This window comes from Hyperoodon ampullatus (assembly GCF_949752795.1).
Source record: "Hyperoodon ampullatus genome assembly, chromosome: 13".
NCBI lineage: Eukaryota > Metazoa > Chordata > Mammalia > Artiodactyla > Ziphiidae > Hyperoodon > Hyperoodon ampullatus.
The window spans coordinates 18797383-18810058 of NC_136926.1; the positions used below are offsets into that span (position 1 = coordinate 18797383).

General features: G+C 46.4%; 1 protein-coding gene across 2 annotated transcripts in view; it reads left to right on the forward strand.

The window, feature by feature from the left end:
• Positions 1–11742: 11742 nt before the first annotated feature.
• Positions 11743–12676, forward strand: part of SSH1 (slingshot protein phosphatase 1) — a gene marked incomplete at both ends in the record, with an annotated part of 56510 nt that continues 55576 nt past the window's right edge. For both annotated transcript variants that reach the window (XM_079717856.1, XM_079717857.1), the window contains one exon: positions 11743–11811. In XM_079717856.1, coding sequence (XP_079573982.1) covers positions 11743–11811 — 69 coding nt within the window. The remainder of the gene's footprint in view (positions 11812–12676) is intronic.

The window sequence follows — 12676 nt, forward strand, 5'->3', positions numbered from 1 at the left end:
GGAAGAAGCCAGGCAGGGAAGAGCCCATACTGTGTGCTTCTATAGATGTGAAATCCAAGGAAAGGTGAAACTAACTGATGTGATAAAGGATATGGGAAGAATGATTACCTCTGGGGCACAAGGACATTTTCTGGGATGTTAGAAATATGTCCCTTAATCTGGGTAGTGGTAACAGAAGTGTATGCCTATGTGAAAAGTCATCAAGCTGCATATTTAAGATTAAGATGAATGGATTGACAAAATTAGAAAAAAAGAGTGGTGGGGGGGAGAGGGAGAAAGGTGAAGGAAAGAAGAAGGGAAGGAAGGAAGGAAGGAAGGGAGGAAGGGGGGAGGGGGAGAGAAGGAGAGAGAGAAAGAGAAAAAGAACTTGCCCATAATAATATGGCTCACAAGCCCAAATCTGAAGCCAGGTTAGGGTTCCCAGATCTAGCAAATAAAAATACAGGACAGGGCTTCCCTGGTGGCGCAGTGGTTGAGAGTCCGCCTGCCGATGCAGGGGACACGGGTTTGTGACCCTGTCTGGGAAGATCCCACATGCCGCGGAGCAGCTGGGCCCGTGAGCCGTGGCCGCTGAGCCTGCGCGTCCGGAGCCTGTGCTCCGCAGCGAGAGAGGCCATAACAGTGAGAGGCCCGCATACCGCAAAAAAAAAAAAAAATACGGGACACCCTGTGTTATATCTGGCAACCCTCACCCAGGCAGTCTGTGTCCAGAGGTGGAACACTCAGCCACCATCCTGGAGAGCTTTACTGAGAGTTGAGAAGGGTTCCAGGCACCCAGGACTCCCACACCCCAGAGCCGGAGGTGGGCCTTGGCTTCAGAGAGTCCTGTGCTGTGTGCAAAAAGCAAATTCAGTACAGTATTTAATATTGGAAAATGAAGTGGAGTGACACCCATTGTTTCCATGATCCAATCTATAGAAAGTAAAGTTTCACAGAATATTCTTGGCTCTTGGAATGAATAGAAGATATCCCCTTAGGAGGCATGTGAGATTTTTATCTTTATCAGAAGGGAGCATGAGTTTCCTTTTGTTTTGAAAAAAGGAGGACTTCCCTGGTGGTCCAGTGGTTAAGACTCCGTGCTTCCACTGCAGGGAGCACAGGTTTGATCCCTGGTCTGGGAAGATCCTACATGCCACGCAGCGTGGCCAAACAAACAAAAAAATGTTGAGAAACACTGAGCTGGTTGAATCTGCCCATTTTACAGTTGGGTAAAGTGAGGCCCAAAGAGCGGCAGGGTTGTGCCCGTAGTCCCACAGCGGTGTAGGGCTTACTCAGTCTGTTGATCACAGGGACAGTGATAAACTACTCTGAAGTCCAAAGTTCACTGATCATACTGATAGGAGGTTCCAGAAGGCCCCCAAAGGACCTTTGGAAGCAATTTCTGTTTATTTGGCTGGAGCTGTTGGAGTTGAAGATTCTTCTGACCCACTGGCTGGTTGATAATGACATGGCCTTCTAGCAGCTCTGAAATACACTCAGGCCAGGACAAAAGGATCCTTGGCTGGGAGAATTCTCTGCAGGAGGCAGAACTCTGTGGAGGGCCAGGTGAAGTTAGAGAATAACCAGTTAATCCCACACACCCACACATACATTCTCAGATGAAATTAGCTTTATTAGAACTTTTCTAAGTATTAACATCATCATAACCTCTGTAAATGTATAAAATACAGAAGGTAGAGAGAAGAAAGTACTAATCACCTGCTACCAACCCCCACACCAAGAAACAGGGGCCATTAACATTTTGGGTGAATGTCTCCAAACGTTAACATAAACATACCTGGGTGACAAAAATGGGCTTATGTTATACGTGCTGTTTTGACTTCCGTTCTGTTCTGTTACCAATATGGCATGTCCTGAACACCTTTCCATACAACTGTAGAACAACGGTATCCATTTCACACAGGTTACCGTTGTATGCGGATGTAACAATTTTTTTTAAAATTCTTGGATGTAACAATTTTTAAAGTCGGTCCCTATGGGGACTGTCCCTGTCATTTTTTGATATTACAAATATCCTAGATGCATTTCTTGGCACACCTGTCTATTTCCCTGGGGTTGAGTCCTAAAAATGGAATCATTTTGCCAAAGAGTTTGCACATTTAAAATATTGATCCATTTTGCCAGACAGCCCTCCAAAAGGACTCTATTAACCGACAAGTTTAAGGAGGCACGCACCCTCAGGTGCCCACCCTGTACTTGCACCATCCTGAGAGTGAGAGCCTCCTTAAATTTTGCACACATCCCCACTTGCCTCAGCCTAGTTCCAGCCCTGCTAATAAGACTGCAAATCTTTTCATACATTGATGGACCTTTAGATTTATTTCTTTATAAAGGCCCATTTTTGTCCCATTTTCCTCTTGAAGTATGTTGGCTATTTCTCTTATTAATTTGTAAGAACTCCCTTTATATTTATGGGTATTATCATTTTGTTGCAAAGATTTCCCCCAATTTGTCTGACATTCAAAGGTTTTAGAACTTTTTGGGCAGCAACATGGATGGGCTTAGAGATTATCTTACTAATCGAAGTAAGTCAGAAAGAGAGAGACAAATACCATATGCTATCACTTATATGTGGAATCTAAAATACGACACAAATGAACATATCTATGAAACAGAAACAGACTCACAGACATAGAGAACAGATTTGTGGCTGCCAAGGGGGAGAGGGGTGGGGGAGGGAAGGATTAGAAATTTGGGTTTAGCAGATGCAAACTATTATATAGAGAATGGATAAATAACAAGGTCCTACTGTTTAGCACAGGAAACAATATTCAATATTCTGTGATAAACCATAATGGAAAAGAATATTAAAAAAAGAATGTATATATATGTATAACTGAATCACTTTGCTGTACAGCAGAAAGTTACACAACCTTGTAAATCAACTATATTTCAATTAAATAAAAACCTTTTTGGAGTCAAATCTATTCATCTTTTTGTTTTTCCCTTTTATGTTTTCTGCAATTAATGTCATATTTAGAAACCTTGCATCCCCTCCCCTCTCTGTCCCATTTTAGAAATTACTCATGCAGACTTTCTAGAACTTTTGAGAGTTTTTTTTAACACTGAAATATTTGATTCATATGGAATTAATTTTGGAGAAAGAAGGGGGTTAAGGATCCAGCTTGACTTGCTAGACAATGGCACCAAAACTGTTAGTTGACTCACTCATATTTTCTCAACTGATACTTCCCTGCTTTTATTATTCACTAAACTTTCCTGTGTGTTTGGGTCTATTCCTGGACTCTCCATTCATCTGTCTGTGGCTTTCTAAACCAGTGCTCATGCTGTTTTAATTTCTGCAGCTTTGTCACATGTTTTAATATCTGGTAGGACAGATTCCTTCTTTCTACTCTTCCTTTTTGGTGACTAGTGATTAAGACCAGGGACTCTGGAGTCAGGCAGGCAGACTCAGCTAGTACCCCAACCTTGCCCTCTCTACCTGTGTGGTCTTGGGCTGGTACTAAAGGAAACCAGAGAACAATCGGGAAGGCACATGGCAGGAGGTCCAAGAGCACATGTTAGTGTCAAACACACACGAGGTCAACCCGAGCTCCATTCCTCATGGTCCCCAGAATCTCAGACAAGTCTCTTTTTGAAACTTTATATGTAGAATTTGTGGTAGGGGGTGGGGGGAGGGAAGCTAATAACATTTTCTTGCTATTGGAAAAATTAAATAACAAGGGACTTTGCCCCTATTGTGGAATTAAGATGAAATAGTGATTGAAGAGGACACGATGCACAGTATATGTTCAATAAATGTGTTATAAAACAAAATTCAACTGACTAAAATGTTAAAGCTCTAGTTGGCTTTAGTCAACGATTTGTGAATTGGGCAGTATCCAATCTAGCAGATAGAAAGGAGTTCCCAGGAGCTATACAAAATGAAAGACTTGTATAAGTAGAAGGGAGCAGGAACAAGGAAGTTATACTGAGCAGAAAAGCAGATTGGATATTGCAAGGTCACTTTTCTTTAGGGGATGGCAGGGATTTACCAGGCAGATAACCTAACTAGTGCTGATCAGGTGATTCCTGGCTGGCTGATTTAAGATTCCATTTCTGGGAAACACAAAACTGTAATTAAAATGCAGTTTGGTGATGTGGGGCTTAGTGTAAATGACTCCATTTTGGGCTTGTTGTCTTGTCTTTAACAATTGTCATCTCATTCAGTTATCTCTTATCGATCCCTTATACCCAAAAACATCAGGTTGGGATTTTCATGGGAATTGCATTGAATTTAACTTAGAGTGATTGATAATTCTACTATAAAGTCTTCCCCTGCCAAAAAAAAAAAAAAGAAAGAAAGAAAAATCCTCTCCATCTCTCCATATATGTCTTCTTTTTGTTCTTTGGTAGAGTTTTATAACTCTTCATATTTTTCTTCCAAAACTGGGATGCTACTGTCATATAGTGATTGGTAACATACTTTATTTCCCCCAACTTAATATTTCATGAAACTGTTTCTCCAGTAGTGCATTATATTGTAACATATATATATATATATATATATATATATATATATATATATATATTTTTTTTTTTTTTTTTTTTTTTTTTTACAGTACACGGGCCTCTCACTGTTGTGGTCTCTCCCGTTGCGGAGCACAGGCTCCGGACGTGCAGGCTCAGCGGCCATGGCTCACGGGCCCAGCCGCTCCACAGAATGTGGGATCTTCCCGGACCAGGGCATGAACCCATGTCCCCTGCATCGGCAGGCGGACTCCCAACCACTGCGCCACCAGGGAAGCCCAAGTGGTCCCATTCTTATCCCCATTTTACAGAGCAAGAAAGTGAGTCTCAGAAGAAGGAAACACCTGACAGCTCCAAAGTCAGGAGGCCAGTTTGAACCAGGCAGATCCCAGGACCGCCACACCTCCCTGGTGGGGTTGTCATGGTGATTCCTCTGCTCAAATGTCACCTTGTCCAGAGGCTTCCCTGACCACTTGCCTAAAGAGCCCCTTCCACCACCCTCTCCCCCAGACTGATTTTTACTACTTGACATCATATTTCATTTATTTGACACTGATCTGTGCATGTCATGTTCTAAGAACTTTACTAACAGGGATTCATTTAAAAATGACATATTTAAATATGAATATATTATATGAATATATTAGCATATGTTATAGTAAATATATTTACTTTTTTTTTTTTTTTTTTTTTGCGGTACGCGGGCCTCTCACCGCTGTGGCCTCTCCCGCTGCAGAGCACAGGCTCCGGACGCGCAGGCCCAGCAGCCATGGCCCACGGGCCCAGCCGCTCCGCGGCACACGGGATCCTCCCGGACCGGGGCACGAACCCACGTCCCCAGCATTGGCAGACGGACTCTCAACCACTGCGCCACCAGGGAAGCCCATATTTACTTTTTTGTTTGGCTATATCTCCTACCTGATTGAACACCACCCAATTATATTCATATATTCATTTAAATATTCATATAGTATATGAATATGCTATATTTATTCATCTTTATATGCATATATTAGCATATGTTATAGTAAGTCTATTTACTTATTAGTTGTTTGGCTATATCTCCCCCTTGATTGGACACTGCCCAAGGACAGTGACTCTTTGGTGTTCCCTGATGGACCCCAAATCCTAGACTGGTGCTCAGCAGAGCGTAGGCACTCCATGAATTCTCGTTGAATGTACTGAGTGAATGTGAAAATGATACAATGTCCAAGAATTGCCTGGAACATATTGGATTATGACATCATAATAATTTTTTTATAGTTGTTAAATAACAAAAATTTAACTGAGTAAATTTTAAAGATCTAATTGGCTTTGTTGAATGATTCAAGAATTGGTAGCATCCCATCTAGCAAGTAGAAAGGAGCTCCAAGGAGCTGTACAAAATGGAAGGCTTTTATAGCAGAAGGGGGAAAAGAATGGATTGTTTCAGGCTTAGGTAACTTACTTATGGAGGACAGAAGGGGGCTACATGACAGATTACCTCATTAGTGCTGACCAGAAAGTTCCAGACTGACCAGTTAAGACTACATTCCTGGGGGAGGTTGTAACTGCAATTAGGTTAAGTATTAAGTCTTGGTTTGCTGATGTGGGGTTTAGCACAAGTGACTCCATTTTGAGCCTGTTGTTTCTTTTTTAACACAGTGTACGTGTAGGTTGGTTTTATATTCATTTTCTATGGCTGCTGCAACCAATTACCAGAAACGCAGCGACATAAAACCACAGGAATTTATTTTCTTATAGTTCTAGAGGCCAGAAGTCTAAAATCAAGGTGATGGCAGGTCTGCATTCTTTCTGGAGATGATGAGGTAGGAATTCACTCCTTTGCCTTTTTCTGCTTCTAGAGACCTCCTGCGTCCCTTGGCTCACGGCCTTCCTCCCATCACTCCAACCTCTTTCTTGTGTCATCACGTCTCCTACTTCTCACTCTGCTCCTTCTGCCTCCTTCTTATAAAGACCCTTGGGTTTATATCAGGCCCACGTGGATAACCCAGGGTAATCTCCCCACCTCAACACCCTTAATTTAATCACATCTGCAAAATCACACATGCCAGGCATTGGAATATGGACATCTTTGGGGAACCATTATTCAGTCTATCAGAACTTTGCTACCTCTGAACTGCAAATTAGTTGCTCTGAAAAGGGAACTATCAGCAGAGTTCTCTTCCCTTCTCCCCTCCTAGGCTATCCTGGAAGAATCTCTGTCTTTGAGTTCTAAAGTAGAAAAACATCTGTCCCAATACCAGCTTCACCACTCCCTAGGTATGTGACCTTGGGTGTGTGACTAAACCACTCTGTGCATCCACTTCCTCAGCCATGAAATGAGAACCACAACAATGTGACAAGAAATAAATAAAGAGGCTCAAGCCAGGAACAAGCAGAGGGGCAGCAGGAGCATAGATAAGGGGTACCTACCTTCCAGCCTCAGGTCAGGGAAGGCTTCCTGGAGGAGGTAGCCCTGGAGGTAGACTGGGAGACATTCACATGTTAATAAACCCCTGTCCCCAACACACTGGCAAATCACTTTGCCTACCGCCTAGCAGACAGCAAAGAACTCCATAACTTGCTGTTTTTAGTCCTTGCAAAACTGAGCTGAGACTACAAGGTCAAAGATAATTAAATAAATCATGATGAAAAAATAATTATGATGATACCGAATGGAAAGGGCTCTACTGGATGCAAGAAAACTTTGGAGCTGCCTCTTTCAGTGGGTTCCCCTCCTCCACTCCTGAAGCCTAGACCAGGGGTCTCTCACTTCTCTTTTCCCTGCCCCACCCCCTTACAGGCCACAAGTCAGGCCCACAGGCCTTTTCACAGAAGGGTTTTCACAAAAGTGTTTAGAATGATCAAAATTTTAAATAAAGACAGGGTCAAATAAAGACAGGATCAGTAAAAATGCCTTGCTGTGCCCTGCTAGAGCCTGTGGCACGAGGAAGATCAGTAATATGGTACTGATCCCTTTTCCTTTTTTGGCCACGCTGCTGCATGGCTCTCAGGATCTTAGTTTCCCAATCACGGATCGAACCCGTGCCCCCTGCAGTGGAAGCACGGAGTCCCAGCCACTGGACCACCAGAGAATTCACCCAACCCCATTTAAAATGTTGACATTTCCTTCATCGAAGATTTTTTTTTGCATAAATTTTGATTCTTTAAAAAATAGTCTTTTTCTTGGTTACTGAGGTTTCTTGTTGTTGTTGTTTTGGTTGCCCCCTTATATTTTGTGCCCTCATCTTGGTCCCAGCCCAGCTCCTGAGGTTTTCCTTAGAAACCATGTGATAAGTCAGAGAGATAGTTGTGACAATGTTGAGTGACACATGCTGTGGGTCTGTGGGTAGGTGGGGGGAGAGCTATGAAATCCTGGGAAGGACGCTGAGTCCAGTCTGGGGGGCAGGGAGAGATTTTTGGAGGTGGTGTCTGGCAAGAGATAGTGTGGGAAGGAAGAGGGCCCCTCAGCTGTAAGAGGAAGTGAGAAGGGGTGAGATGGTCTCTGGACCAGTGGGGGTGGGTAGAAAGCTAAGCTGGGCCACGGTAGGAGGATTAGGGTTTAGTGCCTTCTTGGTGGCAGGATCAGATCTTTTTTTTTTTTTTTTGAAGTATAGTTGATTTACAATGTTGTATTAATTTCTGCTGTACAGCAAAGTGATTCAGTTATACATATATATATATATATATACGTTCTTTTTTAAAAAAATATTCTTTTCCATTATGGTTTATCATAGGATATTGGGGGTTTTTTTGGCCATGCCACGCAGCATGCAGGATCTTAGTTTCCCAACCAGAGATCAAATCCATGCCCCCTGCAGTGGAAGCACGGAGTTTTAACCACTGGACCGCCAGGGAAGTCCCTATCATAGGATATTTAATATAGTTCCCTGTGCTATACAGTAGGACCTTGTTGTTTATCCATTCCATATATAAAAGCTTACATCTGCTAACCCCAACCTCCCACTTCAGCCCTCCCCCAACCCCCTCCCCCTTGGCAACCACCAGTCTGTTCTCTATGTCCGTGATTCTGTTTCTGTTTTGCAGATAGGTTCATTTGTGTCATATTTTAGATTCCACACATAAGTGATATCATATGGTATTTGTCTTCCTCTTTCTGACTTACTTCACTTAGTATGATAATCTCTAGTTGCATCCATGTTGCTGCAAACGGCATTATTTCATTCTTTTTCATGGCTGAGTAGTATTCCAGCATATATATGTACCACATCTTCTTTATCCACTCATCTGTCGATGGACATTTAGGTTGTTTCCATGTCTTGGCTATTATGAATCGTGCTGCTATGAACATAAGGGTGCATGTATCTTTTTGAATTAGAGTTTTGTCTGGATATATGCCCAGGAGTGGAATTGCTAGATCATATGGTAATTCTATTTTTAGTTTTCTGAGGAACCTCCATACTGTTTTCCACAGTGGCTGCACCAACTTACATTCCTACCAACAGTGTAGGAGGGTTCCCTTTTCTCCACACCCTCTCCAGCATTTGTTATTTGTAGATTTTTTAATATTTATTTTATTTATTCATTTATTTTGGCTGTGCCAGGTCTTAGTTGCAGCACATGGGATCTTCTTTGCTGCATGTGGGATCTTTTTAGTTGTGGCATGCATGCGGGATCTAGTTCCCTGACCAGGGATCGAACCCCAGCTCCCTGCATTCGGAGCGTGGAGTCTTATTACTCACTGGACCACCAGGGAAGTCCTTGTAGACTTTTTAATAATGGCCATTCTGACAGGTGCGAGGTGGTACCTCATTGCGGTTTTGGTGATCAGATCTTGGTATGGATTTCTCGATGGGTAGGAGAGGAAGGGTATGGAGGGAAGACCAGTAAGGAGGCCTTGGCATTTGTACAGGGAGCGGTTCTCAAACTGAGGTCCCCATACCAGCCCCATCAGCATCACTAGGGCATTATTAAAAGCTGAGTGAATCGCCAGCTCTGGAGGGTGGGGCCTCCAAATCTGTATTGACTCCAGGGAATTCTCAAACCTTCCCATTTGAGAACCACCAGCCTAAGGTTCTCGACCCTAAAATCCCACACCCCTTTTACAACGAGTGTGTGATGATTCCTTTTCTCATTGGCAACAAATTCATAGATGATAAAGCCCACCTCCACATGTAATGTGAAAAAACAAAATCTATAATGCCCTAACATAAAAGGAAAATTCATCATGATGAAACAACATCCATTTCATTATGTGAAATCTTGGGCACAACTCCCCTGCAGGACACAGGGAAGTCTCAGTAGTGTGTCTGGGTTTATCTTTTTTTTTTTTTATTCAAGTATAGTCAATTTACAATGTTGTGTTGAAGTGTGTCTGTTTTTAATGAATGTGTTCAGAGTTGAGAAGTAAGATAGTCACTAGTCAACTGAATATTGCCCATAATTTTGTCTTACACTTGACATTTTAAAATAAGTGCTAAATAAATATGGCGGTCTGTCTACAAGAGCACAGCTACAGATGCCTGCTTGTTGGGTCAACTGCTCCAGTATTAGGAGTGGTGTTTCCCTCTATAAACTCTTTTTCCCAAATGGTGAACAACTCCGGACAAAGCTCTCAAACAAAACAAAGTATATTCTTTCCTCTATTTAAACGTAGTTGCATTTCTGAAATGTGTTGATATGTAAAATGGAATTAGGTTCTGGCTTCAGATAACTATGAACGGTGTTTTCACCCACACAGGTGTCTTGTGGGAATGAAGCAATTCTCCTTGGGCGGGGGCAGCGTCACTGTCCAGTGCATTGCACGACTTTTAGCGTTTTTAGCATTCCTGGCTCCTGCCCTCTAAACGCCAGAACCGCCAATAGCTCTCCCCATCTGCAAGACATTAAAAAATATTCCAAGTTAAAAAACAAAACAAAACAACAACAACAAAAACAAAACCCCCATAACACTCAGTGGGGGCTATAGTAACCCCATAGAGAACCACCTTTGAGATGAATGATGCTGAGGGGATATGCTGGAGGTCCCAGACCCTGGACCTGGGGGAAGCAGCTGGAGGGATCCAGGAGGCTGCTGGGTTGCTGGTTTGGCAGTGAGACGGATGGGGAGCAGGACTGGACCAGTAAATTTGCGGATGCTTGTGCAACCTGCGTGGGGCGACAGAGGGGAGGGAGGGGATTTGAATGAAATTGAAGCTATTACTAAGTCAAGCCAGTACCACCTTTTTAATATCTTACTCCATGTCCCTCTCTCCATCCCCATACTGGTCACCTCCTCCCAGGACAACAGCAGCAGCCCATCCCTGGTCTCCCTTCACCCCTCTGCCCCACAGTCCATTCTCCAAGCGGCAGCCAGAGCTTTCTAGAGTGCACCCTGACTCTCTCCCTCCTCCCTTCCCTAGGATCGGGCCTCTGATGGACAATCTCCTTCCAGTTTCCGGGCCTTTAGCTCCCCCCACCCCCCAGTCTCCCCTCCCTTCACCCGTTAATCCTGCTCATCCGTCAGGCCTCTGAGCAAATGCCCCCTTTTCAGAGAAGCCCTTCTTGACTTCCCAAGGAGTTGGCTGGGTTTCTGGACACATATTAAGAATTCATATAAAAAGACTGGCAAAATAATTTTTTTTAAGTGCCTAGTAACTTGACTCACTTCTGTCAAATCCCTGAGGGCAGGCCTAATCTATGTTGCTCACGGTTGAATACTCCGTGCCTGGCACTTAGTAGGTGCTCAATAAATATTTCATAAATGAATGAATGAATGAACGAATTAATTTCTGCAGACCGCTCCTCGGGGTTCAAGGCGCAGGGACCAGGAGGTGTTTATTTCCTGGTCGCTGCACCTCCCCTCCCCGAGCATTCCAGGCCGTGCGGACGCCGGGCCTCAGTTTTCCCGCCTGCGAAGGGGGCTGGCCTCTGGGGGATGGATTTGTTCGCCACCGGGCGCGCCCCCGCTTCTCAGGCTGGAGGGCCGGGCGCGCGGCCGAGGCGCGCGCGTCGGGCGCGCGGGAGACGTGACTGGCCAGCCGGGGCCTCCCGCCGCCGCTCGGGGGATCCCGCGCCGCGCACGCGCGCCCCGCCCCGGCCGCTGCCCCTGCCCGCGCTCAGGCCCGGCGCGCGCCGGCGCGGGAGGCGGGAGGCGGGGGGCGGGGGGCGGGGGGTGGGGGCGGCGACAGACGCCGACAGGGAGGGGCGGGCCCGGCCCGGCTCGGCCCGGCTCGGCCCGGCCGCCCGTGAGCGGCTCCCGGAGCGCCCTGGGCCCGGCCCGGGCGGCGGCGGTGGCGGCTGCGGCTCTAGTCCGAGGCTTCGGCGGCGCCCGGGCGCCGCGCCGCAGCCATGGCCCTGGTGACCCTGCAGCGCTCGCCCACGCCCAGCGCCGCCTCCTCCTCCGCCAGCAACAGCGAGGTGAGCCCCGGGCCCGCGCCCCGGCCTGGCCGAGCAGCCGCCGCGCCAGGCCTGGGCCGCGAGTGCGGGGCGCCCGGGGCTGCGCCAGGGCAGCTTCAAGGGGTCCTCGGCCTGCGGGGCCGCAGCCGGACGACCCAGCCTTGGCAGCCGGACTGGGGTGACTGTGCGGGAGGCTGTAAGCGGGTGTGACCCCTGTTTGGGGGTGACTGTGCAGTGAGACTGTGTGCGGGTGTGACCCTCGTCTGGGGGTGACTGTGTGACCCCTGTTTGGGGGTAAGTGTGCATGAGACGGTGTGTGTGACCCCCATCTGCGGGTGACTGTGAATTTGAGCCCCGTCTGGGGGTTGACCGTGAGTGTGTGACAGTGTCCCTCGTCCGGGGGTGACTGTGCGGGATACTGGACGTGGGACCGGGACTCCTGATTGGGTAACTGCCTGAGATGCCGGTTCTGAGATTCAGGACCCTGTGGCTTGTCTCTGCCCTTTCCCTGTGTGCCCGGCTGAATGTATGCATGTGTATGCCAGCCTGTGTGTGCCTTTCCCTGTGCGTGAATCTGGCCTGTCCCCTGGGAACCGTGCCTGTGTGATGCTGGGGGAGAGGCTGCCGGGTGCCCCTGTGGATTGTGAGATTGTTTCCCCCGACTGCACGCCACTGGAGTTCTGGCTCTGGGTGTGAGTGGCCGTGCCTCTCGGGGGCCGGCGTCACCGTGTGACAGTAGCTGAGTGAGCTCAGGGCGCTGGGTGACTGTGTGTCATATGTCTTTGTGTGCAGCTGAGTCTCGGTTTTTCTTGCTGTGATATCTTTTGGGGCTGCATGTTTATGTGCATCTGGCTGTGTGGCTGTGGCCGATTCTGGGGTTGCTGGG